Source organism: Mauremys reevesii, linkage group 1 (assembly GCF_016161935.1).
Source record: "Mauremys reevesii isolate NIE-2019 linkage group 1, ASM1616193v1, whole genome shotgun sequence".
In the NCBI taxonomy this organism is placed as follows: Eukaryota; Metazoa; Chordata; order Testudines; family Geoemydidae; genus Mauremys; species Mauremys reevesii.
Window position 1 is genome coordinate 262,809,074 of NC_052623.1, and position 25,677 is coordinate 262,834,750.

At 42.1% G+C, this 25,677-nt stretch overlaps 1 protein-coding gene across 3 annotated transcripts in view; it reads right to left on the bottom strand.

Annotated features, from left to right (window-relative positions):
* Nucleotides 1-2,552: 2,552 nt before the first annotated feature.
* Nucleotides 2,553-25,677, bottom strand: part of NUAK1 (NUAK family kinase 1) — a 59,589-nt gene continuing 36,464 nt past the window's right edge. For all 3 annotated transcript variants that reach the window (XM_039488929.1, XM_039488949.1, XM_039488940.1), the window contains 5 exons: nt 18,899-19,050; nt 17,223-17,288; nt 8,449-8,568; nt 7,979-8,111; nt 2,553-6,834 (listed from right to left, as the gene is read on the bottom strand). In XM_039488929.1, the coding sequence (XP_039344863.1) occupies nt 5,681-6,834; nt 7,979-8,111; nt 8,449-8,568; nt 17,223-17,288; nt 18,899-19,050 (1,625 nt within the window). In that variant the 3' untranslated portion in view covers nt 2,553-5,680. The remainder of the gene's footprint in view (nt 6,835-7,978; nt 8,112-8,448; nt 8,569-17,222; nt 17,289-18,898; nt 19,051-25,677) is intronic.

The window sequence follows — 25,677 nt, forward strand, 5'->3', positions numbered from 1 at the left end:
TGGAGTACTAGAGCCAATACATAGCTAGATAGTGAATGTCATTGTTCAAGGGAAGAAGCATCAGCAGTTTTTCTATGTAACACCCTGAAATGGGGACTGCTGAAGATGTCAGTGGAGCCTGGGATGACACTATCAAGCACATAGTTGTTCAAGAATTGTCATCCATCTGTAGTGATGGACCTGCACTTCTGCAACATTGCCTACAGAAACTATCTCTGCACGTTAAAGCAGCACATTTGAACCACCAAGATATAGGTCTGCCTAAACTGAGTAGTCTTGCTATCGATATAGCCCAGGCCTTATTTGCCCCTCCCGCTTCTTGGGGTGTGTTACGTCCTCACTTGTGAGTCCATCATTTAGGCCCTGATCCTGAAAAAACTTAGACACGTTTACACTTTACTCATGTGAGTTGTCCTCTAGATGTTGGTAAGTAGTGACACTGAAATCATTGGGACGACACACATGAGCAGAGTTATGCACTTACTTTTCAGGCTCAGGGTGTTAGATTCTAAATTCCTCAGGGCGAGGACCTGTGCATACTAGGACGCTCCAAGCATGGCTATGGACTCTATAAAATAAACAGTAATAATGGGCGCTTTGCCTGTGCGCTACATATCTCCCAGGGCAGTAATGCCCTTCTCCCATCTTATCCACTCAACGAAATGCCAATAGTTATTTGGAAGCAATCTGATGCAGCAGATGAGCACTGGGATGAGATGACCTGGGTTTTTATTCCTGGCTAAATCACAGATTTGCTGCATGACCTTCAGCAAGTCACTCATCTTTTGTGACTCAGTTTCTCCAATTTTAAAATGGGGCTAAAATACCCATCTTTGTGAAGTGTATGTGCTTGGAGATCTATAATCACACTTGCAATTAGTACTAAATGCTCTTGGCTTCCTTGCCCCAGGGCCAAGCTGTTTAGATTTTGTCTTCCAAAAGTCAATAATTAAAAAAAAAAATGTTGTCTCAACTTCCCTTTCTTCAGTGTGTGTGTGGCAGGGAGGGGGCGAGGAGGGAAGGAAGGAGGGAATCCTGACACAGCTTCCCAAGTGCTGTCACAGCATAGTCTGCTTTCCTCTCATCATAACCACCTCCCCCACCACTTTATCGGTAAGGAGGCTCCAAGGCATGCCCTCTCCCTCACCACACAATTTAGTCCTTATCAGCATCAGGTACATCAATGTTATGGCTGACTCTGTATATGCACTTAATACTTTCCTGTGTCAATTACTGTAAAGCTGGCTCAATTACTCCCTTTGTAATGTAGTAATGTATGTTTCCTTTTGTGCTTTATTGGTTTGTGGTTGCTATTACCCTGCTCTGTTGGGTAGTGTTATGTTACATAAATCCTGCAATGAAAGTCCTGAGTTCTAACAAGATCAGGGTAGAATTAATTAGAGAATGAATTCACATGGCACCCAAACCTCCTGTAAGTAAAAAACAAAAAAGGCACCTGGACTGACTAACTCAAGCAAGAGGTTTTATGCAGCTTCAGTCAGAGCCAATAGCAGGCCATTAATTACCACCATTCCCTTTATTGAAATAGGTCCTTGAGTCCAATGGGAGACCCAGTCTCTGGCTTCCCTCACTGTGACCCCATATTGCCAAGACAAAACACCAAGATTTAATCTCTTAGCATCAAAAGCCTCCAATTTTCACGTGGACTCCAACCAATTAAATCAAAAGGAAACTCCCTTTTTGTCTTCCACCAGCTGACCGCTCGGCCTGCTGAAAGCCGTATGACTAAAACCACAGCTCATCTGATAGCAACATATGGCTGATAGCCTTTTGTCCAAACAGGCCTTGGATCACATCAGCAAGAAGATTTAAAATAATAATACATTTCCTTCCCTGACCAGGGAGGGGAAGGGACCACTGTTGCGGGTGCTGCTTGGCATAAATAAATGTGCTGTTGCCTGGCTGTGAGACAGCCTGTTCTTCCCTCATCTGCAACATGCCTAGCTCATGGATCTCAGTCTTGAAGAAAGGAGATCCCAGTTAGCTATTCTTCTCTGTGCTATTTTAATACAGATGAAAACCGTGGCGTGTTCATGCCAAAGCCCTCTTAGGGTATGTCTACACTACCCGCCGGATCGGCAGGCAGCACTCAGTCCAGCGGGGATTGATTTATCGCATCTAGTCTAGACGCGATAAATCGACCCCCAAGCGCTCTCCCGTAGACTCCTGTACTCCAGTGCCACGAGAGGCGCACACAGAGTCAACGGGGAGCGGCAGGAGTTGACTCACCGCGGTGAAGACACCACGATAAGTCGATCTAAGTATGTCGACCTTCAGCTACATTATTCACATAGCTGAAGTTGCGTAACTTAGATCGACCCCCCCCCCCTCCCCGCCAGTGTAGACCATGGCTCAGCATGCAAGTCTCAGTAGCCACCCATATTCTCTTCAAATACACAAATAAACCAAGAGCTTTGAGTAAACAACTCAGTACAGTTTGCTGGAGATGCTGCTGTATTGTTGCATGAGAAGTTCATTGGTATTTGGCCACAGCTGCTCTACATTTATTGAAAGAGAAAAAAAATCTTACATTCAGTTCATTTTATTTTTATTTAATACAAAACAGTATCAGATTAAAAATACAAACACTTTGGGTGATTATCCAGCGTTTTCCCTGTGTGCCTTCTAAAGCCAACCAATGAGAGGAAAACAAAACCAAACCATTTTGGCTGCAGCTGTAAAATAATGTTGCAACAATTAAATTACACCAAATATATTATTATACCTTTTTGAAATGGCTTTCAGACCAATAAATAGAAAAGACAAATTCAAATAAAAAAAAGTCAACTTCGTATTACAAAAAAATTAAATAAAAACCACAACACTAATAATAATGTGCAGTCAAGTTTTTTTTTTCTATTCTTCTAGGAATGATAACATGCCAGTAAATCCCTACATGACATTTCCAGTTTGGCAGCAAGCAGTCAATCATTCATTCACATTTTTACACAAGAAGGCAGGCCTGGGCAAAAATCTAAGGAGATCTGAGCCTTTGGGGTGCTTCTCAGTTCCTCACAACAGCAAGCTGAGGTCCGTCTCCTTCATCTTGAAACCTGTATAAATCATTTACCCATTTAGAGCCAGATTCAAAGCTGGTGTCAATCAGCGTTGGTCTACTGAAGTCAAGCTTCATTAGGTCAAGGGAAGTAGGCTGTTTTACACCAGCTCAGGGTCTCGCGTCTTACACTCCAGGGCATAAAGTTAAAAGAACATCTTTTGCCCAAAGCTGCAAACAGGGCCGGCTCCAGGGGTTTTGCCGCTCCAAGCAGCCAAAAAAAAAAAAAAAAAAAAAGCTGTGATCGCAATCTGCAGCAATTCAGCGGGAGGTCCTTCGCTCCGACCGGGAGTGAGGGACCCTCCACCGAATTGCCGCACCTGCCACCCCTCTCCGGAGTGGCTGACCCAAGCACTTGCTTGCTAAGCTGGTGCCTGGAGCCAGCCCTGGCTGCAAAGCTCACCTAAATTGCTGAAACCATGTGGTTTCTAGTTCACATTTCCCTAAAATGGAATATGGCAAAATTGTTAACTTTGCACCCCCCAAAATAGTACATGGATTTTTGAAGAGGCAGAAACAACACATGTAAACCCTTGGGAGGACAGGATGCCTCACTATCATACTGAAACCCCCCTTCTTAAGAGAACAGTGAGCATTTGCTTTGTGTGAGCACACCACCATGGATGCCTTTTACACCTGGGCTGAATTTTGGCCAAGTGTCTCCTGGAGGAAAAACCTCTTCATTGAGATAGAGGAGGCGCTTCAGGAAATTAAAAGTCACCCACCTTTATGCTGTTAATCCTGCTGATTTAAGGAGGAGCTGACAGAGTGAAGTACTGTGACACACAAAATAAGGAGTTTGCAAGCTGGGAAGCAACGAGCAGTAAAGCAGCTCTTTGTTCTATCTTAAATCTATTCACATTGCTATTCTGGATTCTCAGCTAATCCAAATGGAGCTTGGTACTATTTCTCTATGGCTTTTAGGATTTTAGAGCATGCCCAGAGAGAGTGGGCCAAATTCTGCTCCCAGTTGAAGTCTTGGGGTAAAGATGAGAGCAGAATTTGGCCCATTAACCTCTAGTTGTTTGTGTGTTTGGACTGTTAGAGCTGTAGCCAATTTGACCTCACAGGCCAAATTCTGCCCCCAGACAGACCAATGCAGCCCCCAGTGAAGCCCAGGGCCATATGTTCATGTAAATGAGATCTGAAACTGGCCATATGACTCCAGTTTGCCCAGGCCTGTCAAACGCATAGTGCCTTGCTAACTGAGGCTTACATTCAGGTAATCCAGTAGACCCAAGTGGTACCTTTATGGGAGTTGAAGCCTTAAGTCTGGATATTTAGATATATCCAAGGAAACATATACATTTTTCTCCTTTTCAGACTGATACCACTGCTCATGCAGTACCAATTACAAATAGAGATAGATACCTGCATTTTTACACCAAATCCCTTGTCGCGTCTACTGTTCTCATTCTAGCACTTATAGTCAAATTCCTTCTGTTCCACTACTACCTACTTCAAAACATTCTTATTTGGGAAAAGGCACATTCTCACTGATTCTCAGTCCTCTGTCCATTTACTACATGCTACAACCTTTTCTTAAGCTAACATTCTAGAAGCAAACTATTCTCCACTCTCAGATACATGCTCATAAGCAAGGTGGAACCATTTGCTGACAGTGAAAGTGACTGAAATCTGGATCTTGTGCTTAATTAACCTTTGAGAGAATGTGATAAACACACCCCTTCCTAGGCATTTGTTTGGCTGGCAATCTGGAAAATGTCACACACCTAGTAAATATGTTGCGGGTGGGGAGCAGAAATCGACTAGCCATTTGCAATGTATAACTTTTTCTAGCTCATACTACAGTTTCAGTTCTTGTATTTTTTCACCATTAGTACTGTGCTCCTTGCTAGTGAGAAGAATGACATGGTAGCTGGAAAATGGGAATCTGTAGCCACATGCCTCAAATTTTCTAGGCATACCACACTAAGGGTGACTATTTAAAACTACCCTTCCTATAGCACATTCAGAGATTTTTAAAGTCAGAAGGGACCATTGTGAACATCTACTCTGGCCTCCAGAATAACACAGGCCATAGATATTTCACCCCATAATTCCTGCATCAAATCAAATAACTTCAGGATGAACTAGAGTATATATTTTAGAAAGACATCCAATATTGAGAAAGATTTAAGTGAAGAAGAATCCACCACCTCCCTTGGTAAAGTTGCTCTACTAGTTAATTACCCTCACTATTAAAAATACCTGCCTTATTTCCAATTTGCATTTGTCTATGTTATGCCTTTGTCTGCCAGATCCTGGTGGTGGTGTTATTATTTATTTCTTTGTACGATCACAGCACATAGAAATCCTAATCATGGACCAGGACCCCACTGTGCTACGCACGGTATGTTTGCATCTCATATGAATATTTTCTTTGGGCAACTAGGTAATACTTTAATAAAGCAAACTAAAAGAGAGTTTGCATAATGCTCAAGAGAGGACTTTGGGGTTTTTACATATCTCACGATTTTCAGCTGAGAATGCGCATTCAACCCATTTTGATGATCCTACCACTGTCAGCAAATTGGTAACCAGGCTAACTCCATCATAAAGGTACACATGACAACTCCCTTCCCTTCCCACCCTCTCACTGTGCTAGTTGAGCTTGTTGCAGATCTCCAGAGCTTTCTTGTAGACCTGAGTCACATCATCCATGTCCGTGAGAAGGGAAAAACTGCTGTCCCCCAGCCGATTTCGATAACGTTTCAAATGCTGTGGGCGCGGGCGGTTCTGGAGTCCTTCAAAATCTTGGATCTGGAGGAAGTTTTCAGCAGAGACACAGCTCCGTATCCTTTGCCTGTTTGGCCTGCTCTCTTTCAAATCTAGCAAGTCAAAGGAGTCACTGGACAAAATACTGTCATCACTAATCACACTAGAAGGGCGACTGTAACTTCGAGATAATCTATCCCCAGGCAGGACCCCTTCTTCCATGGCTTCCACCATCGGTGTTTCAGGACTGACCAAAACAGAGTCAATGCTGCTGGTGGAATACTTGCTGTTGTGTTTTAGGATGCCCTTACGTCTATAGGAATGGCTATGAGACCCAATTCTTGATGTTTCATTGATGCCTGAGGAAGTGTCACTGTTTCCTGTTTCATCCTTATTGTCCAACAGTTCAGAAGATTCACTTCGTTCTGGGGAAGAGTAGTAGCCAGACTCTCTCTGCTGAGTCTTCTTTAAGATTCCTTTTTTTGGCATGAGGGAAGACGCTTTAGTGCTGTATTTGCTTGCTATCTCTCCCTCCATGGCACTCTTAATGACTACACCAGTCCTACACATTTCTTGCTCTATCTTAAAAGCGGAGGGTAAGGCTGAGTTGACCACTCCTTCGATGAATCCTGCACTGTGAGACCGATGCTCACTGTTGCTCCTTTTCTTCAAGATGCCTTTGGGCCTCTTGGAGGTTGGTTTGGATGCATTCTCAGCCCCTCCTTCCTGGATTGATTGCACAATGTCATTTTCCTTCTTTGATTTTTTCAGGGACCTCTGTCGCTCCAGCGTAACTTCCGAACCTTTGGGTTTGGAAAGGCACTTCATTTTGGTATCAGTCTCTGGCTGGAGACCCGTCGAACGGTGATGCCAATCAATAAACCTAGCCAGCAGTGGGGACTCTGAATCTCTCAAGGCATCACAGTCACAAACGCTGCTCTTGTAGCCCCAATTAACCCACCAGTGATTGGCTATGTCTTCGATGGTTGCTCGGCGCTCAGGATTCACCATCAGCATCCACCTGATCAGACCACGAGCATCTACGGTCAAAGAATGACATTTAAAATAGTCAAAATATAGACATCTTTGTTTTTTCATTTTAAAATGGACATACGGGCACGACAGATTAACAGAAATTATGTTTTGCAAAACAGGTGAAGTGAACGTGCTGTGTGGGAAGACTTTGCCCATCAATTCAACTTCAGGAAATGAAATTAAGTGTGATTTCATATCTGAAGTCACATGATACACCCAAACAAATGTACCATTGGCTTGTCAAGTAGATGAGTGTTTTTCCATATTAGTGAAGGAATCTAGTGTAGACACTGAACTTTACATCAACCCAGATTAGTATAAGCCTTAGAGAAAAACAAAAAGGCACTCAGGTATTTCAAATGATGTACATTATTAATTTTGTATCTTTGTTTTTTTTTAAAAAAGAGGGGGACAGAAAGTAAAATGCAATTATAATATAGTCTTTTATGTATTTTTAAAGGTAAATTTCCACAAAGCAAATTAGGTAGGAAAAACCAAGAGGGAGAATATGAAAAATGGTGGCAAACAAATGATGAAAAATAAATGGCTAGAGAAATTTATTGATAGATTCATAGATTTCATGGCCAGGGACCATTATGATCATGTAGCTGGACTAGAATTCTTTGGTGCCTTTCTATCAGGGTTCTAATCATGATGGCATCCCCTTGTGTAATGATTATTGTGAACATACTGGTATTAAATTCAGACTTCAGAATGGGTTCTTGGGCCAACTGGTTGCTTCCCCATGATTATTCATCTTCTCTCTGCTTTTGATATATATCACACAATGTAGTTAGACTAGAAGACTGATCTGTATCAGGACCTTGTATCAGTTTACAGCTTGTCTGAACAATTTTGCTTGCAATAGCTAACAGACTTTCCACTGTCATAGATCTAGTTAAAAGACCCTGTTAAAGCTTCCACAAGGCAATAAAATCTATCTGCTGTAAAACTTTCATTTCAAAAAGGCTTTTGGTAAGAGCTCTATCCAGACGGGAACTGATGGCAGATGATGTTTTGAGAGGGGATGGGAGATCCTTTTACTTGTCATTCTAAAGTGACACACCAGAAAATGCTGGTAGAGGCCAAGTCAGCCAGCCATTCTGAACTCCTGTCATCTCAATGCATTATACCAGCTCTTTTTTATACCTGAGGGCTGTGTTGGCTCACGATATTCTCCACTGCTGATCTGCCTGATCAGATTTTTGTGATCAAAGCCATCAAAGGGCATCGTTCCATAAACCAGAGTGTAAAGCAATACACCAAGGGCCCAGCTGTCGACCTAAAAATACATAGACAAGAAGCGTAAAGGCTAGAAAAGCTGATTCCTGCAGTCTTCCAGACCATTAGCACCACAAAAGCAACGGAACATCCAGCTGTGCTTGGTTACCAGCATGCAGGTATTTAACAGCTGACAAAGTGTAAGCAAAGCAAATGAAAGTAACAGAAGGCAGCTGGAATACTTCCAACCTAGGAGAGGCCCAACATAGTCTATGTGTGAGATACTATCAGGACAGAACTAACGTTCATGCTCATTATTACCAAATACAGATCGTATATGTGCCACCAACACAAGATTAATTTTAATTTCACTTTCCTTCTCCCCTGTGCCCCCTTACCTCTGGGCCTCGATAGGGTCTTCCATTAACAATTTCTGGGGAAGCATACAGTGGGCTCCCACAAAAGGTCTGCAGAAACTTGTCTTTGTGATAGAGGTTGGAAAGACCAAAGTCTGCAATCTGTAAAGACAAAAGGGGTCGGTAGTACTGACATTTACCTTATAGAAAAGATAGGGATGGAGTGAGATCTACTGGTTAAATCTTCAGGATTAGGCACCAGGATTCTTGGTTTCTATTCACAGCTCAGTCACTGATTCCCTGGATGGCCATCAGTAAGTCATTTAATCCTGGATACCTCATATATCTTTGCAGGGATAACTGGAAGAACCTGGACCTTACTGTCCTCTGGTTGCCCTGCACCATGTGTAGTCATTTACACCAGAGCAAAGTGAACATCAAGTGCTACCATTCTGATGTGGCTGCACTGGTCTAAAAGCCTACACAAGGTGCAGGCAAACTGAGAGTCAGGCCCTTAGAACTCAACAGAAGAAGTGAGGCAGTGGTGTCCTGGGGACTAGGTTCCAGAAGGAAGTGGCATCTGAAGTCATGTGGAGCCAATTATAGTAGGGGGAGAAAGAGAGTGACACATTGTCTAACCTTTCCAGGTTCAATAGGCTTTGATCAATTATGCCATTATGGATTTGAACGGTCAACCAAACCAGAGTGCCCTCTGTAAGGCAATAAACAGAAGTCCGTTCCGAATTTGAAACAATGGACCCAAATCCTGCATTACTAAAAACGCCCTTGTGATTGTTGGAACATTTATTTACTTCTTCTAGTCCAGCTGCTCTCAACCAGTGGTCTGGGGCCCCCTGGGGGCCCACGAGTAGGTTTCAGGGAGTCCACCAAGCAGGGCCAGTGTTAGACTCACTGAAGCCCAGGGCAGAAAGCCTAAGCCCCTCTGTGCAGAGCAGAAGCCCAGGACCCTGAGCACTGCCACCTGGGGCTAAAGTTGAAGCCTGAGCAAATTAGCTTTGTGGGGCCCGCTGTGGCATGGGGCCCCAGGCAATTGCCCTGCTTTCTACCCCCTAATGCCAGCCCTGGCTTTTATATGCAGAAAACCAGTGGTGGTGGCACAGGTGAGCCATGGAGTTTTTATAGCTTATTGGGGGGCGAGGGGGGGCTCAAAAAGAAAAAGGTTGAGAGCCCCTGGTCTAGTCTCTGCTCTTGTTCTTATCAAACAAAAGTTGACGATTGTGACACTGTGGCTTAAAAACTCTCACATCCCTTACATTTTCTTTGTTTTCCCAGCACAAGGCAACGTAGCTCACAGTTTTATCTTGTTTTTGATCCAAATGTCTGTGTCATAGAGATCCACCTTTTTATTAATGTACACTATGGACACAACTTAGAATTGGTAATATTCACAGTAGCTCTCTGTGCAGTTACCCCAGAAGTCCCCTGAGCCACACTGCAGCTGCGAGCACAGTCAAGCTGTCCCTTCATGGGACAAATCCTGCTCACCATACTATCGTGGCTTCAATGGGACTATCCTGTGAGTCGAGGTGTGGCTTCCTTTGAGATCCTGGGATGGGGGAGTAGTTTGCCAACCCATATGAGATTCTGGAGAGGGGGTGGATTACCGTCTAGGATTATGTTGCTAGGAATTACATTGCTGGGGCTTTGCTGGGTTTAAATGCCTTGATAGACATTTTTTCTTATGTAGTTGTTATTTAAATTACATTATAAAAATTAATCCAACATAGTAGCAGGGTAGCAGAGGCTGCTTCCTCTTCCCTTTCTGCAAATCTCTGGGAAATGGAGGCACAGAAGCTGAGCCTCCCACCATAACAGAAAAACAGCGTAGAAAAAAATGGGGCAGAGGGTTGGGCCCATAAAATGCAAAAGACCATTCAGCCAGCAGAAGATGGTTTAGGGGTGCAGTGGAGTAGTGGAGCTGATAAACACACACAATAATGGCTGCCAGTGATGCAAGAAGGGTAGAAAGCATGCGGAGAATACATGAGGCAAGTCTGACAACTTGTATCATGGCTCCTCCCATGATAATAGATGGCTTAAACAATAAACAATACAAAAAACAAATAAACAGAACAATAAATTCGATTTGTCCCTGTTTTTGCGTCTTTATGATGTATAAAGGAAGCTTCAAAAGTATTTTTCTGACCAAAAAGAAAAATACTAAAAAGGAAGGAGTTTTCTGTTGAGGTTTTTTTTTTTTTTACCTTATAAATGCAGGCCTTTTCTACCATGAAGAACTAGTGATATTATGACATCAAAAAAGACAAAAAAGCAAAAGCAGAGTACTGTAATCAGAAGGCAAAGAGGATTTTTTTTCAGTTTTTAAAACTTTTTGTTGTTGTTTGCTATTGCTAACATCTACATAACTGCAATGTCCAATCAGCATTTAGGAAAAAAGATGTCCTTGTTAAACTTTTTTGACACCCCTCACTCTTCTGCCTTTCTCTGAGACATCCCCCACCCCACCCCAATGTTCTGCAGCAAAACTAGGGAATGCCAGACTAAAAACCAAAAATAAGCAGCAGGGTGGGGGAGAACTTCCAGGTTTTCTTTATATATCATAAAGAAAAAAAATGGGGGTCATGTCCATTTTTTGCTTAAATCCTTGGTCACCTTTAAAATCCTATTTATCCCATTTCAAGCTCCAACCTCTAATATTTTGCTGGGGTGCATGTGTGTGTGAGAGTCCTGCAGATATTTGCAGCTCGTAAATTAGTGCTGAAGGAGTAGCTGATTTCTATTCATTAATAGTACTTTATCCCATTCCAGTATAATTATTATAATTTGAATTTACTCAATATCCCAACTAGTGCATTATCAATCTGTTGTAGCAAATTCAACCCTTAAATAAGTGTGTTTTGTAAAATCTTCATTGGATGTCTGGAATACTATTGAATGGGGTGTACTACTGCAATCTGCAGACATATTCTCATGGCTCAAATTGCACTTAATTGCCCTAAATTCCACTTTCTTATCAAGTCACCCTGACTGGCTTGCAGGAAGTTGGTTTTAAGTCTTATGAAGTGTGTCCTGTCAATCAGAAGAAGAGTGGAACCAATTCAGTGTTAAAACTTTCCTGCTAGTCCCTGAGCTTTCGTTTAGTTCAGGATACAGCTAAGACAGGGGCAGACACTGCACAGTATGCTTCCTTAAGAAAATATATTCCCTTAAGGCCATGGAATGTATAAAATGTGTGTCTATGTGCATTGACATATATAGGGATACACATACCACACTTCACACCAAGGAACTCCCAGACTTGGACATTCATGTTTTCATTTTGGCCATTCAGGAAAAGGGTATTTATATTACAATCCACTCCCATACTCACAGACTGATATTTATCAGCTTTTCCCGTAAAAGCTGTCGTGCCCCCCAAAACAAGATTAATAGAAGCCAAGATTACTTCATGTTCTTGGCACTTAAATGGAGCTAAAGCATTAAGTCAAAAAACCTTCAAAATTGGGAAGTGCTGGCAGCAGGCTTTTCTTCCCTTAGCTTCGGGAGGTGCATGTAACATGTTTACTGTTAACTAGAATAACCTAGATGTAATTTATTGGTTGGTTATAAGTATGGATTGTAAATTCCATGAAGTGTGCATTCATTTAAAGAACTTGGGCCAGGTCTTCAGCAGGTATAAATTAGCATGGCTCCACTGACTTCAATGGAGCTATTCTGATTTATATCACATGAGGATCTGGCTCTTTGTATTTCAGTGCAGACTAAAAATATATTTGGTCCATTAAAGCAGATGAATGACTGAAGAATTTACATGCTAGGGGTGAAATTTTCAAGAATTACATGTATCTACTGTGCTACTGTGAGCAAACTGCCTGTTCTGCATATATGTAATCCCCATGGGTTACCAGCACTTATTCTGGCTTGTTTCCATTTTAAAGCCCGACAGAAGGTGCAGTTAGCAGCTTCTTGTCGCTACTACACTTAAATTTTTCTCTCCTGCTGTCACTCTGCATCATTTTAAGTTTATCGTATCAACAGGAGTTTTGGTCTTTTGCTGCTGCCTTAGCCCTACTGTCTTTCTAGCCATTGATTGCACAGGCACGTATGGGGGATGATTGTGGAAGAGGGTGACCCCCTTCCTATTGGTACAAAAGGCATTGGTGAGAGACTGCAATTCAGTTGAGCTCAGGGGAGCAGCAGAAGAGGTAGCTGATTGGGAGGATCTATGTATGCAGTGTTGTGGCAGCCATGTTGGTCCCAAGATATTAGAGAGAGAAAGTGGGTGAGGATCTATCGTTTATTGGACCAACTTCTGTTGGTGAGACACACAAATTTTGAGCTAGACAGGGCTGAAGAAGACCTCTGTGTAGCTCAAAAGTTTGTCTGACTCATCAACAGAAGTTGATCCAATAAAAGATAGATCCTCACAAGGTGGCTGAGGTCATTCGACATACAGAGGTGCTTAGTTCCCAGCATTCCACACAATGTTTCAAATTAATGAGAGCTGGAGGCGCAGCAGTGAGAGGGAGGAAGCTCTGTTATTTGGACCAAGGTCGGAAGCCCAAAGTAGTAGTAAAGTCATTTTAAAGTAAATTGTATTGCTAGCAGCTGGGAAGTGAGTCAGGACAGGGAGAGGCTAATATTTTTTGCACGATCCCACGCTTCATTACCACATGATTTAAACTGACTATTGCTTTATGTATATTGCACGGTATACAATGCAATAAAGATTGTAATATTTTTTCAACATAGCAGACTGTGCTGACTTGGAGAGTCCTGGGAGGGATCAACTCATTGGATTCCACCCCATTTTTCTGCTCCAGGATAAAGATAGTTAGTATCCTGGGAGAACCTTTTTTGAGCATGGACCTGTGACTCTGTTCCAGAGGCAGGGAAGTTCAGTGGTCAATCTGCTGGTAACACTTAGGTGAAACCAAATCAGACAGGTTTCATCACTATCAGTTTCCTTTCTTAGTTTAAAAAATGTTTTTTCTTTCCTGACATAACAGACTGTCCATATTTGTTATAATCATTTACTGGTACTGCAATAGTGTCTAAGAGCCTCATTCATGGACCTGGACTGCTGCTGTGCTAGGTGATGTCAGCACCATTACTGACATGCAGAATAGTAACACTCTGGGTCCAAATAACACCGTGGTTCATTTCAGAGGTCTTAGCATCATCATACTTCGCAGAGTTATATGATTTCTCCATTGAGATTCTGTGCTACGGCACAATTTACCAAGAAACTGATTATACAGCCATGTGCTCTGAAAATGCATCATAATACAGACTGCTAAGGACAATAAGTACTAAGCTATAGGACTGCAATGGTCAGTTCTAAGCCAAAACTAGTATGGTTGTTTTTCTTTACTTCCAAAGGACCTGAGCACACAATCCTTCTCATGAGTGACTGAAACAAGACATTATTTATGATTTAATATATATCAGCTCCCCCCATTTCAGGGAGTGTTCAAGAAATGGTTTTCAGGGAACACCACCACCACAGAAAATCTTTTGGTAATCTTACCATGTAACTTCGACTAGAGGCCCCTACACACAATGGTCTGTGGAACAGTGGGGATCTTCCCAACTGTCTGGATTCCAATGATGCTACATTTGTCAATCTTCAAACATTGATGCTTCCTGTTTGTTGTACTTCAGTCCATGACTCTTTCAAGTTTCCAGAGACTTTACTGGCTAATTAAACTCAAAAACCCAATTATCTCTATGCACACTGTTCATCTGCCTCATGACTTAAATTTAATCGGATCAAATTTAAGGATGGCTCCAAAGTTGGCAGGGTATCAAATAGAAAGGATAGAATAAAATGGCTAAGTGAATCCTTGAGCTCAGAGGGTAATTTCTAATAGATGAACTGTTCTTCACTTCCCATCCTAAAAGCACTGTGGGGTGCTACTCTACATTGTTCTGGTTTCTTATAATGACATTTTATTAGATGTTAGCTGTTAACATAGCGGATGAATAGTACAATTGTGTAATCTGCACTATATGTGTGTCTAGTTATTTGAAAAGTTTATACTTTGCAACCCAGTGAACAAAGTGGTTCCTTTTTATATACATTTCTTACAACCGGTTAGTAAAATTTGTGAAGGGCTTTGGGATCTACTGGCAAAATAAAAAAATATAAATATTAGTTCATGAGGATGGGCATCTTAGAAAGACAGAAAACAATAAGTCTCATCCCATTTTAGTAGATGTGTTTCCACTGAGCATTCAAAACCAGTCACCCCTTCCTAAAGCCCCAAACTGCACATTTCTCTCTTTCTGCATAAAGCATGTATAAATATTTTCAGAATCAGGGCCTGTGAGAGTTACTCAACTGAAAATAAATAATTTACAGCTCCAGATGTGTTTCCTTGCCAACACTGTTTATGAAACAGAAAAAAAACCCTGTGTCACTAACATAGAAACCACAATAACAAATTGTAACCCCAAAGTATCAAGGCAAATAGCAGCTGTCTGTTTAATATCAAGTACTGGAAGTAGTTCTCAATGTGGTAGGTAAGGTACAAAAAACCCTCCCTCAGAGGAATCCAAATTCAAACACCATTGATAGTGGGATTGTGAAATATAAACCGTTTCCAAATCCCAATCCTTAAACCTCAAGAGCTTCTTTGTTTAAATATAGGCATCATGAGAAAGCAAGACAGCTTATAGCCACCTGTGTGTATTTCATGCCCATGCATATTTGCACATATAGAGATGTGCATTACTTTTAGCAAAGGAATGAGTGAGGAAGAACTGAAAATATGCAAAAGGCACACACATAGTAGGCTAAGCAGAATTTAATCCAACAAAGGGGGTCCTTGAGAAAACAGCCTATGAATACCCCAAGTTGTTCTTTACTGGGAGCTGTAGGAAATGTGCAATTATTAAAAGATTCATCAGCTACCAATATTTCTTCAGGTATTCTATGAACATAAGATTTATGTTAAAGTACCACTGCAGTATTTGACATGTCTAAATCCCCAGGGTGAAATCATGGCCACAAGTTTTTCCACTGATGCTGGTGGGGCTAGGCTTTCACCCCCATCCTGCAAACCCTTGCTCACAAGAGCAGTCCTGGCTCATACCCATCAAAGTCAACAGGATGCTTCATGTGGGTGAGGACTTGCAAGATCAGGCCCCTATTTACTTTCTGACTAGCATCTTTCAAAAATAGCACCAACCACTGTAGTATCTGAGAAAAAAATCTGTGATTTTTGAAGTGCTTTGATCATGCTGAGTTTGGGTATTATTCACCTCTCACTGGGGTGTAAATCAGGATTAAGTCCCTTGAAATCAGAAGAGTTGAAGTGGTATAAAACAGACAGAGAGAGAATCAGGTCTTTTGTCTTGATGCAATTTCCTACAGGCTTGAGAAAATGACTGGTTTGCATGTGATGAACACAGCCCACTCCATTTAACAAATTCCCTAAATTCTTCTTCTCTCTCAAGAAATCTGTGATTAGCTGGGAAGATAGTTCGGTACGTAATGCCGAAAGAGAGGCCGTCCTGCATGCAGAAGCCTGGACTACATGCAATGTCCTAGAAAGGCTATTTTTTGTTTTCAGTGCTATTAAAAGGGGCAGTGGGGCTGCCAGCATTGGTGACACCGTTGGCGCATAATGGGAGAGATTGACTCTAGCACTACAACCCTGACGTTAACAACAAACATTCAAGTGTCGCATAGGATGTGCCCTCTGTAAAATGCTATTTTTAGAAACTGCATATTTATGTGTCTTTAATCCACCCGCTGATCCAACGTAGCTTCTGTCATCAGTTTTACACAGATGGTACCTACCATATGTTATTGTCTATTTCCATTTCCATTGTGCATACATTTAAAATGAATAGGATCTCTTCAGTATGATGCACAAAAGACAGAGCAGGGATCACGGTGGCTATCAGTGGAGAGACAGGACAGAGAACTGACAAAGACAAAACTTGAGCTGTTGGGATAGTTGGCTGTGTAGATGGTTTCCTGATTTCTTCGTTTTCTTAATTAAGCCATAATGCACAACAGCCAGTTGGTAGTATCTATCATCTGCCTCTCTGTTTGTCCATAGATCTACACACACAACCAATCTATGCTGCATCAGGAGGGGACAGTGACTGCATGCCTCATGAGTGTGAACTGCCACCAACCTGAAGGTGAAACAGATTCACCATCTAGGAACTTCACTAATCTCCCAGAACTACATTACTTATCTGTCTTATGGCTATTATTTAAAAAAAAAAAAAAAAAAAAAAAAAAAGAAGAAGAAAGGAAAGAAGGTCATTCCCATGCTTTCACTGGGGATTACTGACATGGATATGACATCACTGATCGCCAGTCAGAAAGCTACATTTGTGTCTGGAGTTCTAAGGCCATTTCCTAATGAAGCACATGTGCTTTACTAGGTTTATTTTGAAACTCTATTTGCTTATTTTCCAGACGTGATCAAAAGGACATTCGGAGTGTTCTGTAGGAGGCACTTGAACCCTCTAGGCTAAGAAAGTTTTTTCGAGCCTTAGCAGCAGCCAGCAATAATACCATTTGTAATGTAAACTGTACCGCTTGAAACACTCTGCTGTCTTCCACTGGCAAATTAATATTGCTTTGGGAACTGAGCCCCTTGGGTGGCGAGAACAGTTTCCCCCCAAAATTATCCAGAACTCCATTTTGCACTTCAGGCTAACCATACACAGTACTCTCTCTCCTCAACCTCCCACCCGCTCAGTTACTTGCCAGTTGCTGTTTCTATAATACTGGATCCTATCACACCTTGGCTAAAAATTGCTATGGAACTTGCAAATCCATTCAGAGAAGAGGACAGAAAGAACCTTACCTTAATGTTAAAATTGTCGTCAAGAAGGATGTTTTCCAGTTTTAAATCCCTATGGACAACACCATTCTAAAATGAAAAACAAAAGGGGGGCAGGATATTGGACAGGTTAAAGAACTGAACCATCAGGGTGGTCTTTGTATCTACATTTCAGGGCTGAGTTTGCTGTCATAACACTCACGGCCCAGTGACTAGTGACAGGAGATGTATTAGTCACTTGCTGTGTGGTTAAGAGAAGAATGACTGGAATCTGTCCTCCCACAAAGCCTGTAAAACAGCAGGGGGATTCTTTTCGGAACTTAATTCCAACTCCTATCCTACCCCCACTGTGTGAAAGCAATATATTCTTCCCAGGCACCAGAAAACAGAATCTGTCAATGACATTAGTCCTTAGAAAAGCTCTAATTCCTCCAGTATGCATCCATTTGGGCAAGGGAGTTATAACCCTAAAAGACTGCTACTGCCTGCAAATGTTAGGGATGGAAATTAACAAGAAGGATTTAAGTCTCAGCATCTTATTCCTAAAGTTCTGAAAACTAATCCTGCCCAAAAGACTGTGATGGATTTTCTGTGCTGTGCACTGAGGACTTTGCAAACCTCCCTTACTTAGCAGTATTTAAAGGGAGACTAAAATGTTTTAAAATTCTAACAAAAAGGCTGCACTAGCTGCTTGTTGGCTTTAGTCTGGTGCAAATTTTGGCTCTATACCTTCATGGCCCACAGGAGGAAGGATGGCCCAATGGTTGGGGCACTGGCCTGAGAGACCCAAGTTCAATTCCTTGTTCTGCTACAGACCGCCTGTGTGACCTTGGGCAAGTCACTTAACCTCTCTGTGCCTCAGTTCCCCATCTGTAAAAATGGGGGTGATAATGCTTCCCTGCCTCAATAGGTTCCGGAAAGGAGATGGGCACTCCTGAGATAAAAGCAACACCCATTAAAATGTCATGAAATAACATCCCTATGACTGCATCAGTCACAGGGTATGTTGACAACCAGGGCCCGTAAGGGAAGATGAAGGGCCCATGAAGTTAATCAGCCTGATGCTTGTTTTTCATGACTTAAATTGTCCTTCGGAAGCATGCCATGAAGGATAAAGACAACAACAAGGGGAATCCTCCTGATGCTCCTATTATATCTGGAGGAGTTACTTTTGGATAACTTAAATGATTACATGACAGGTATTCTCACTTTCTTCCCCTCTCAAAAGAGTTCCCTTGTTTTGAAGTAGCACATTTACACCTCTGCTCTGCTTTTTTTTAATTGTATATACTGTACCTTATTCTTCTGTCAAAAATTGTTTTGAATTCAAATTACAGGAAAACTATCATTCCTTTTCTATTGACTGTGTCACTAACAGTGGTCTTTCTTCTACAGAAAGCTAGTGGAGTATTCTGTGCATAAGGAGAAAATTTTCAAAGGCTCAAATGGGAATTAGGCTTGGTGTAAGGGAGCTAGCTGGTGGAAATGAGCCCAGGTGAGGATATGGCCTTTAGTCTCTAAACATGGATGGTGAACTAGTGAAATATTTGCACTTGTGAGATCTTGCTGTACACTTACAATACTGCACCTGGACCCTCCCACTTCAGCAGCTGAACATTTTTACCTCACTGGTCCTTTTATGCATGAGAGTCACTGTTAAAGCCTCAAATAGTTGCATTAACACCAAATGCTGTGCTCACCTTGTGACAGTAATGTACAGCAGAGACAATCTGCCGGAAGAAGTGTCTCGTCTCCCTCTCGCTCAGCCTCCGCCTCTCACTGATGTAATCATACAACTCCCCTTTGCTTGCATACTCCATGATTATCACAATCTTATCTTTATTTTCAAACACTGCAGAGGCAATAAAAAAAGATTATAAACTGTTCAGTTGATAGATTTATAATTGACACTTAAAAGGGGGAAGAGACTAAAAATGATTTGGGGTATCTGATGCACCATCACTGGAGCATGGAGAGGTTTTCAATATACTGCCACCAACATGCTTGGCAAAGGTTTGGGCTAGTCAAGTGCATTGGTTCTAAACTTGAAGGTCACAACCCTAAGGGGATCATGAACAGGTCAAGGGAAGAAGGGTTGTAACTATCCTCACTGTCTCTACAGCTAAACAGGAGGGGGATCCTAGCACTGTAATATGGGGTATGAACAAGCCCACCAGGCTCTACCAGTCTGAGCAAAGTATTAGAGCCAGGAACTCCTGAGTTCTAATCCCAGGTCTGACAATGACATGTTATATCCTTGTGAAACACACTTAGCCAGTCTGCAAGATTGGTATTGCACATCTTTTGAAGAACCTAAATTATCTGGCATGCTAAAGAAACGAGGCAGAACTGAAATGCAAGTGATGAGCTCACAGAACTACTTTCATGCCCGGACATCTTCCGTGAGCCAATACTGCACCAGATTCAATCCTTGGCTAAGTTATCTTTTCAAATGCTTATCCAAACAAATCATGTAACTCCAGGAGCTGCCTAGGGAGAGAGGCTGGTTCACAGGGCTAGGAGTCGGGAATTCCTGGCATTAGAGTCCCAGCTCTGACCCTAAGTCTCATTGTGGCCTTGATCTTTTGCTTAGGGACAAATTCTCAACTCACGGGCACTGATGTAAATCCCAGAATAACTCCACTAAAGACAGAAGCAATACCCACCTCAGAGGGGTGTCATAAAGATTAGTTACTGCTTGTAGAGACACAGTGTAAAGCACTCATCATTACTATGATTATTCAAAAATACAGATAACTTAAGACACATAAATTAAGTATTAGTTAAACAATAATAAAGATTATGTCTGAGCTTTTTGCTGCAGGCATAATTAAAGGACCTGTGATAAAGGCAAAGGTGCTTAATGTTCTACACTTGTTCATATTATAAATCATTACTGCTACTAGGTATCATTTTGTTCAGTTAACGCAAGCTTTTTCCCTACTCTTGCTATTGTGTACTCACAGTGCCATTGAATAGCCATTAAGATAAAAGGGCCTGATTCTGTTTCCCTGCACCATGTGTCATCAATTACAGCAATGCAAAATGAGTGCAAAGCCATTCCGGTTTGTCAATGAAGAATCAGGCCCAAAGAGTTCTAGGGGTCATATCTTTAACCAGAGTTCTGCAAACAGGTTTCTATTTATTTCCAGTAGTAATACAGTCCAGACCCCTCCGTCACACTATCAATCTGTTGCCTTCCTGGTCTGAAAGAAGTCTTTTGTAACCATGACTCATAATATGCTTAGAGACTGTTGGATATGTGATTTTATAAATCAAACAATGCATAAATAACCAGTTAGGTCTTAAATGTGTCAAATTCATGAAAAATTATTTTACTGCCTATATTTACCATCAATATTTCATATGTTTGATGTTTTTCATTAGAATTGAAAACAGCCACGCTAGCACACATTTAAAGGCCACTTCAAAGGAGTTTTGAAGTTATACTGTTAACTTTTATTAGAGACATTACAGTAGTGAGCCAGGGCCCCATTGCACTAGGTGCTGTACAAACACAGACAGACAAAGACCTGGCCCTTGTCCTAAAGAGCTTGCTGTCACAAAGGAACACACCCTCCTCCATGTGTTTAAATCGGTGAAATCAATGGAACAATGCCAGTTTCCATCAGCTGAAGCTCTGGCCTTAAGGGTTTATGTATACTGTACAAATATTTTAATTTAACAATTGTATTACATATTTAGCATACAAGGGGAGTCTGGGATGTCTGCAGGGGGGTTCATTTCCTTACTGTTGCCTGTCCTTCTCCCAGGAGGAGGCTATGCCTGTGACTGACTTTACTATCACAATTCTAGGTATTATTAATTATTACTTAATTGTGTGAGTGCACTATTCTGAACTTCAGTGGGAGGGCTGGCTGCTCAGCACCTACAGTCCTCCCCACAACAGCTCTCACACATACAGTGTGTGTATGTGTATGTGTGGGGGGGGTTGGCTATCAAATATTTGTGACTGCCTTGAAACTCAACATTCTGTAAAGGCAAATGCACGGCCACTGATAAGAACTCCAGAAAGCTTATCTTCATGGACATACAAGTTTACAAAGGACTAGATTGTGCCTTTAGTGATCAGCTCTATATTGGGTGTGAGTTAGGAGCTGCCCTGGGAGTTACCAGAGGGATTCTGGCTGACTCAGCTACGACTCCTCCTGGGGCCTTGGGAAAGGTGAAAACAGGAGCTCTGCCACCCTTCAAAAGTGTCCCGTGTGTGCTTCTCTCTAGGCACATCCAGCTCCTTTGGCTGGTACAGAACAGGCACATGGCCATGGTTCTGCTTTCACCCATTCTTCCCTGCCTCCTCTGGGTGAACGCCACCGATGCTAGGCTCAAGCAATGCCTGTGCTCACCATCCTGAAACTGGGGCTTTGTGCCGCCTCTGTCTCTTGTGCACCTGTGCAGGGCCAACTGCAGTCTGGCCCACAGTGTGTTCTATCACACCTGTACATTCACAGCAGTACGTGACCTGACTGCTCCTTCAGAGCTCAATCCTGCAAGGTCCTGTGCTGTGTGCCATCGACTGCCACTGACTCCACTGGGAGTTCATGAAAAATAAACATTTAAACTAACAAAACAGGCTGTGACCAGTTTCAAATTGCCGCACTGCTTTGGCTGATACATAAAATTTCCTCTGACTCTGACAATCTACTGTACAGACAGGAAACACTGTACCTGGCCTGGATAAGCACAGTTCACTTTAGAAGGTATTGAATTTCCTTTTATTTCATACTATAGAGGCAACTTGCTGAGGCACGACCATGCTGGCAGTGAAACTTCCTCCAAAGTAACAAGGTTACTGGGAGTCTTCCAAACCAGGGCTATTCTGGACCTGCACAACTGGAATGTTGTCTTCCAACATGGCCATTAGTGTTTTAAGGAACATACTTCAGCTTTTGCAGCTCAGTGTGAAGCTGCAGCTCCCAACACACAGACAGTTTTTATTCTTGGGCTTTGTCTCTTGTCCCTTCACACCTTGTCATTAAATTCTACAAGCCAAAGCCTCTCTGCAGTTCTTTCTAAATCCCCCTAAGCTTCAGCAAAATGGCTCTGATAAAAGGGAAAGGGAACTGCCAGATAAAATTGGCCACTGACTTGTCTGCTGGCCTTACAGTACCCCAATGCATAGACTCCTGCCAGTGATTACATCCTACATGCATCCTCATTAACAATAACCTTCGGAAACTGGAAGAGCTGTCTCTGGATGGATTATACTACAATATCCTCTCCAAGAATGATAGACTGATAGTCTCTGGAAAGGACTCAACATAATATGTGTTCTATACAAAAGCGTTCTGACGTGTTATTGATACAGCATTAATGAGTGCACCCATATCTCTAAGCACAGAGACAGTTGCTAACTAATCACTATTCAGCCCAGGAAGGGGGAAAAGGAATAATTCTTTACGCTTAGATAATACACTAAAAATACATGAATTCAACATTTTGAATCAGAAGTGAAGTCAGTTCACAAACAGCTATTGAACAGTGTACCAGGCTTTATTGTGTACTATATGTACAATTAAACTGGCCAAATTCACCACTGGTATAAGTGGGCCAAGATCCACTGATCTCCATGGAGTTTCACTCACAACAAAAGTGAATTCTGCCCATGTATGTGCAAGGATACAATGGGGCTTGATTAATCCCAATGGGTTTGCAACTTTTTTCTGACTACTAATATTGAATCTAACAGATTGTTGTGCAGATATGCTGCTTGCAGGCTAGCAGCTCTGAGTAGGGAGTGGTTTGTAGCTGCACTACCTCCAGGGAGCATTGTGGGTTTAGGATTAAGGTTTGTGAGCAGCCAGCTAGCATGTGTCTAGGGCATGCACAGGACTACGGTCCCTCTTCCACTCTGCTGTTCTTGGGGCGGCTTGCACTCCAAGGAGAGTTAGCAGACAGAATGCTGAGGCCAGAAGAATGTTAACCATGGCACAGGGGCACAAGTGGAAAGACTCCTTTTGCCTTTGGACACCCTCCACTCATGTGACTGAGGATGTCACAAAAGCTGTTTGATGCCATTAAACATGGTAACTTCCTGGTGTTCCATGGCTGATGATAGCATTCTTTTGATACATGGATTTACTGAAGTTGTGCCTTAGCAACTCAATCCTTTAAGTTTTGTCAAATTTTCCTTTATATTTAGAAATTTCTAATTCCATGACCAAATTTCCCTCTCGGCTAAAATTTGACATCCAGTTTGAGTCTTGGTCCAAGAATATTTTCCTACAATTACATAGAAGCATATACAGATGGTCTTTGGTTTGAGAAAGGCACGTTATTATTTATATAACATTTTAAATGTTTTCTATTCTCCTCTAACAAACAGAGCTTATCTTTTAAAAGCTAAATTTAGAAAATACTAAATCTCAACTATGTATTTTTGCCTTTGGGGGGGAAAACATATTGGATCCAATCAGTATATGAGCATTTCAATACCTTGCATCCTGGATTCACTGCACTGTCTTCTGAAGGATGCACTGATGCGTATTATTTATCTCCATGAAGGAGACTTTTCATAGGGACATTACCCTTTGACTTACACTGACACTGTGGAAGCTCTCTCAACATAACCAATACTGAATGAGCACAGAATAGGCAGCAGTACCTCTCTGCACTGTGGCATCAGTACAACAAGGACTCCCCACTGCAACACAGAGGAAATCCTTCAAGCACAGATTCCTTGGCATACAGACGGTTCCATCCCACCTGGGACATCCCTGCATGCATCCTTGGCCCCATACCCACCACATCTTTACTCACACCTCGGCCCCTCACATCCTTATTCTCTCCCTGCATGCAGATTTCAATGCTCTAATTTCTACATAAAAATTAATACCAGTTTTAGAACAATCACCAACACATATCACCCATTTGCATAAATTCTCCTGAACGTTACAGAAAAGCATAGCACCTCCTTGGCCCCATACCCCATTTGCAGTCTGCCACTGTATTTTATTGCTTACATTCACCAATACACAGTCCTGTACAGTGTAATGAAAGCCACACCTACCCTACATTAATCACCAAAACACCTGAGCACATACCCAATAAACAGGGGTGTACAATGGTTGCGCAGGATGAGGGTGGAGATGGTGGTAGAAAGGACATAGCTAGATTGGGAAGGGGAAGTAATGAGCAGAATGGAAATGCATGGCTTTGTTGCTGATTTCCTTACTTTCTAGGGTTCACATGAGTGGGATATGCAATCTGAACTCAGAGACAAGGAGTCCAACATTAAACATTCACTGAAAGTAGTGTTTGTATGGGAATATCTATCTATTTACATGTATCTTCAAACATGATACAACATACTCTGTGTGTGTGTGTGACGCACAGACATGCATCAAATGTAATTTTAGAAATATATGCCCCAAGAAAATAATGTGATTGTGAGTTGGGGGAAGAGAGGAGGGCATTAACTAAATGCTGGATTTATTTACTGCAAATAATAATGAGGTAATAAATACGCTACCCTGTTAACACCTGGGCTGTGACTTGCAAGCTGATGATGGACTGATTGCCTCTGCATAGCTCCTGTGAATGTTTGGTGCACATTGTGTTTTCACTGTGTTTGATTTATTATCTGCCACCCTCTGCCATTCTGAGGCTCACTCCACTTCTGAAGTGCTTCTGCACTTCTGCTGCAGCTGGCAATTTCAAGGAAGCGGGTTTAGCCAGGACAGATTGCTCCAGGAACTCTCCATGGCTCGCTAATGAGGAGGCCAGTTCATGAAAGGCTGCCCTGGACTGCTCCTCAACTGCTGATGAGGGTCATGGAGTTTGAAAGGTTATTTATGCATAACAGCAGGGGGACAGCTACGCACAAGTCCCTTGAGGGAAACAATGCAAGCAGTGCAAATTAATCAAGAGCAAGATACAGAAAGTTGTCAATATCAACAGTTGTTATAGGACAGAAAGAAGAAATACTTGTTAGAACCTGTTTATCATTTTTATTTTTGAGACACTGACTTTGCATGTATTTAGTTCCAACCCCTTGTATGCTGGGTGATGTTGGGAGAGATGTAGCAAGGCCCCAGGAAGTGGTGGAGGGAGCGCCACAGTAGGTGAGGGAAAGGGCCACGGTAATGTATCGGGAGGTGGAGGGAGCACTGCAGTAACGTATAAGGAGGGCGGGGGGAAATGCTACAGTAATGTATCAGAAGGGGGGTGGGAGCACTACAGTAACATATCAGGAGAGAGAAGCTATGTATCAGGAGGTGGAGGGAGCGCTGCAGTAATGTATCAGGAGGTGAGGAGAATTATTTTTCACTGAGCTATACATTTGTTTCAGTCTTCCCACTCCAAAGAGCCTTTCCTAAAAGTAAGAGCAGAACTGTGCACAACCAGCAAAAGGTGCTTATGTTCAAATACTCAAGTATGTGTTGCAGCTTCTTGTTCTCTCTTTTTTAATTTTCCTGTTAATTCTAAGGAAAAGGTTTGTTTGTTAAAAAGAAAGCTC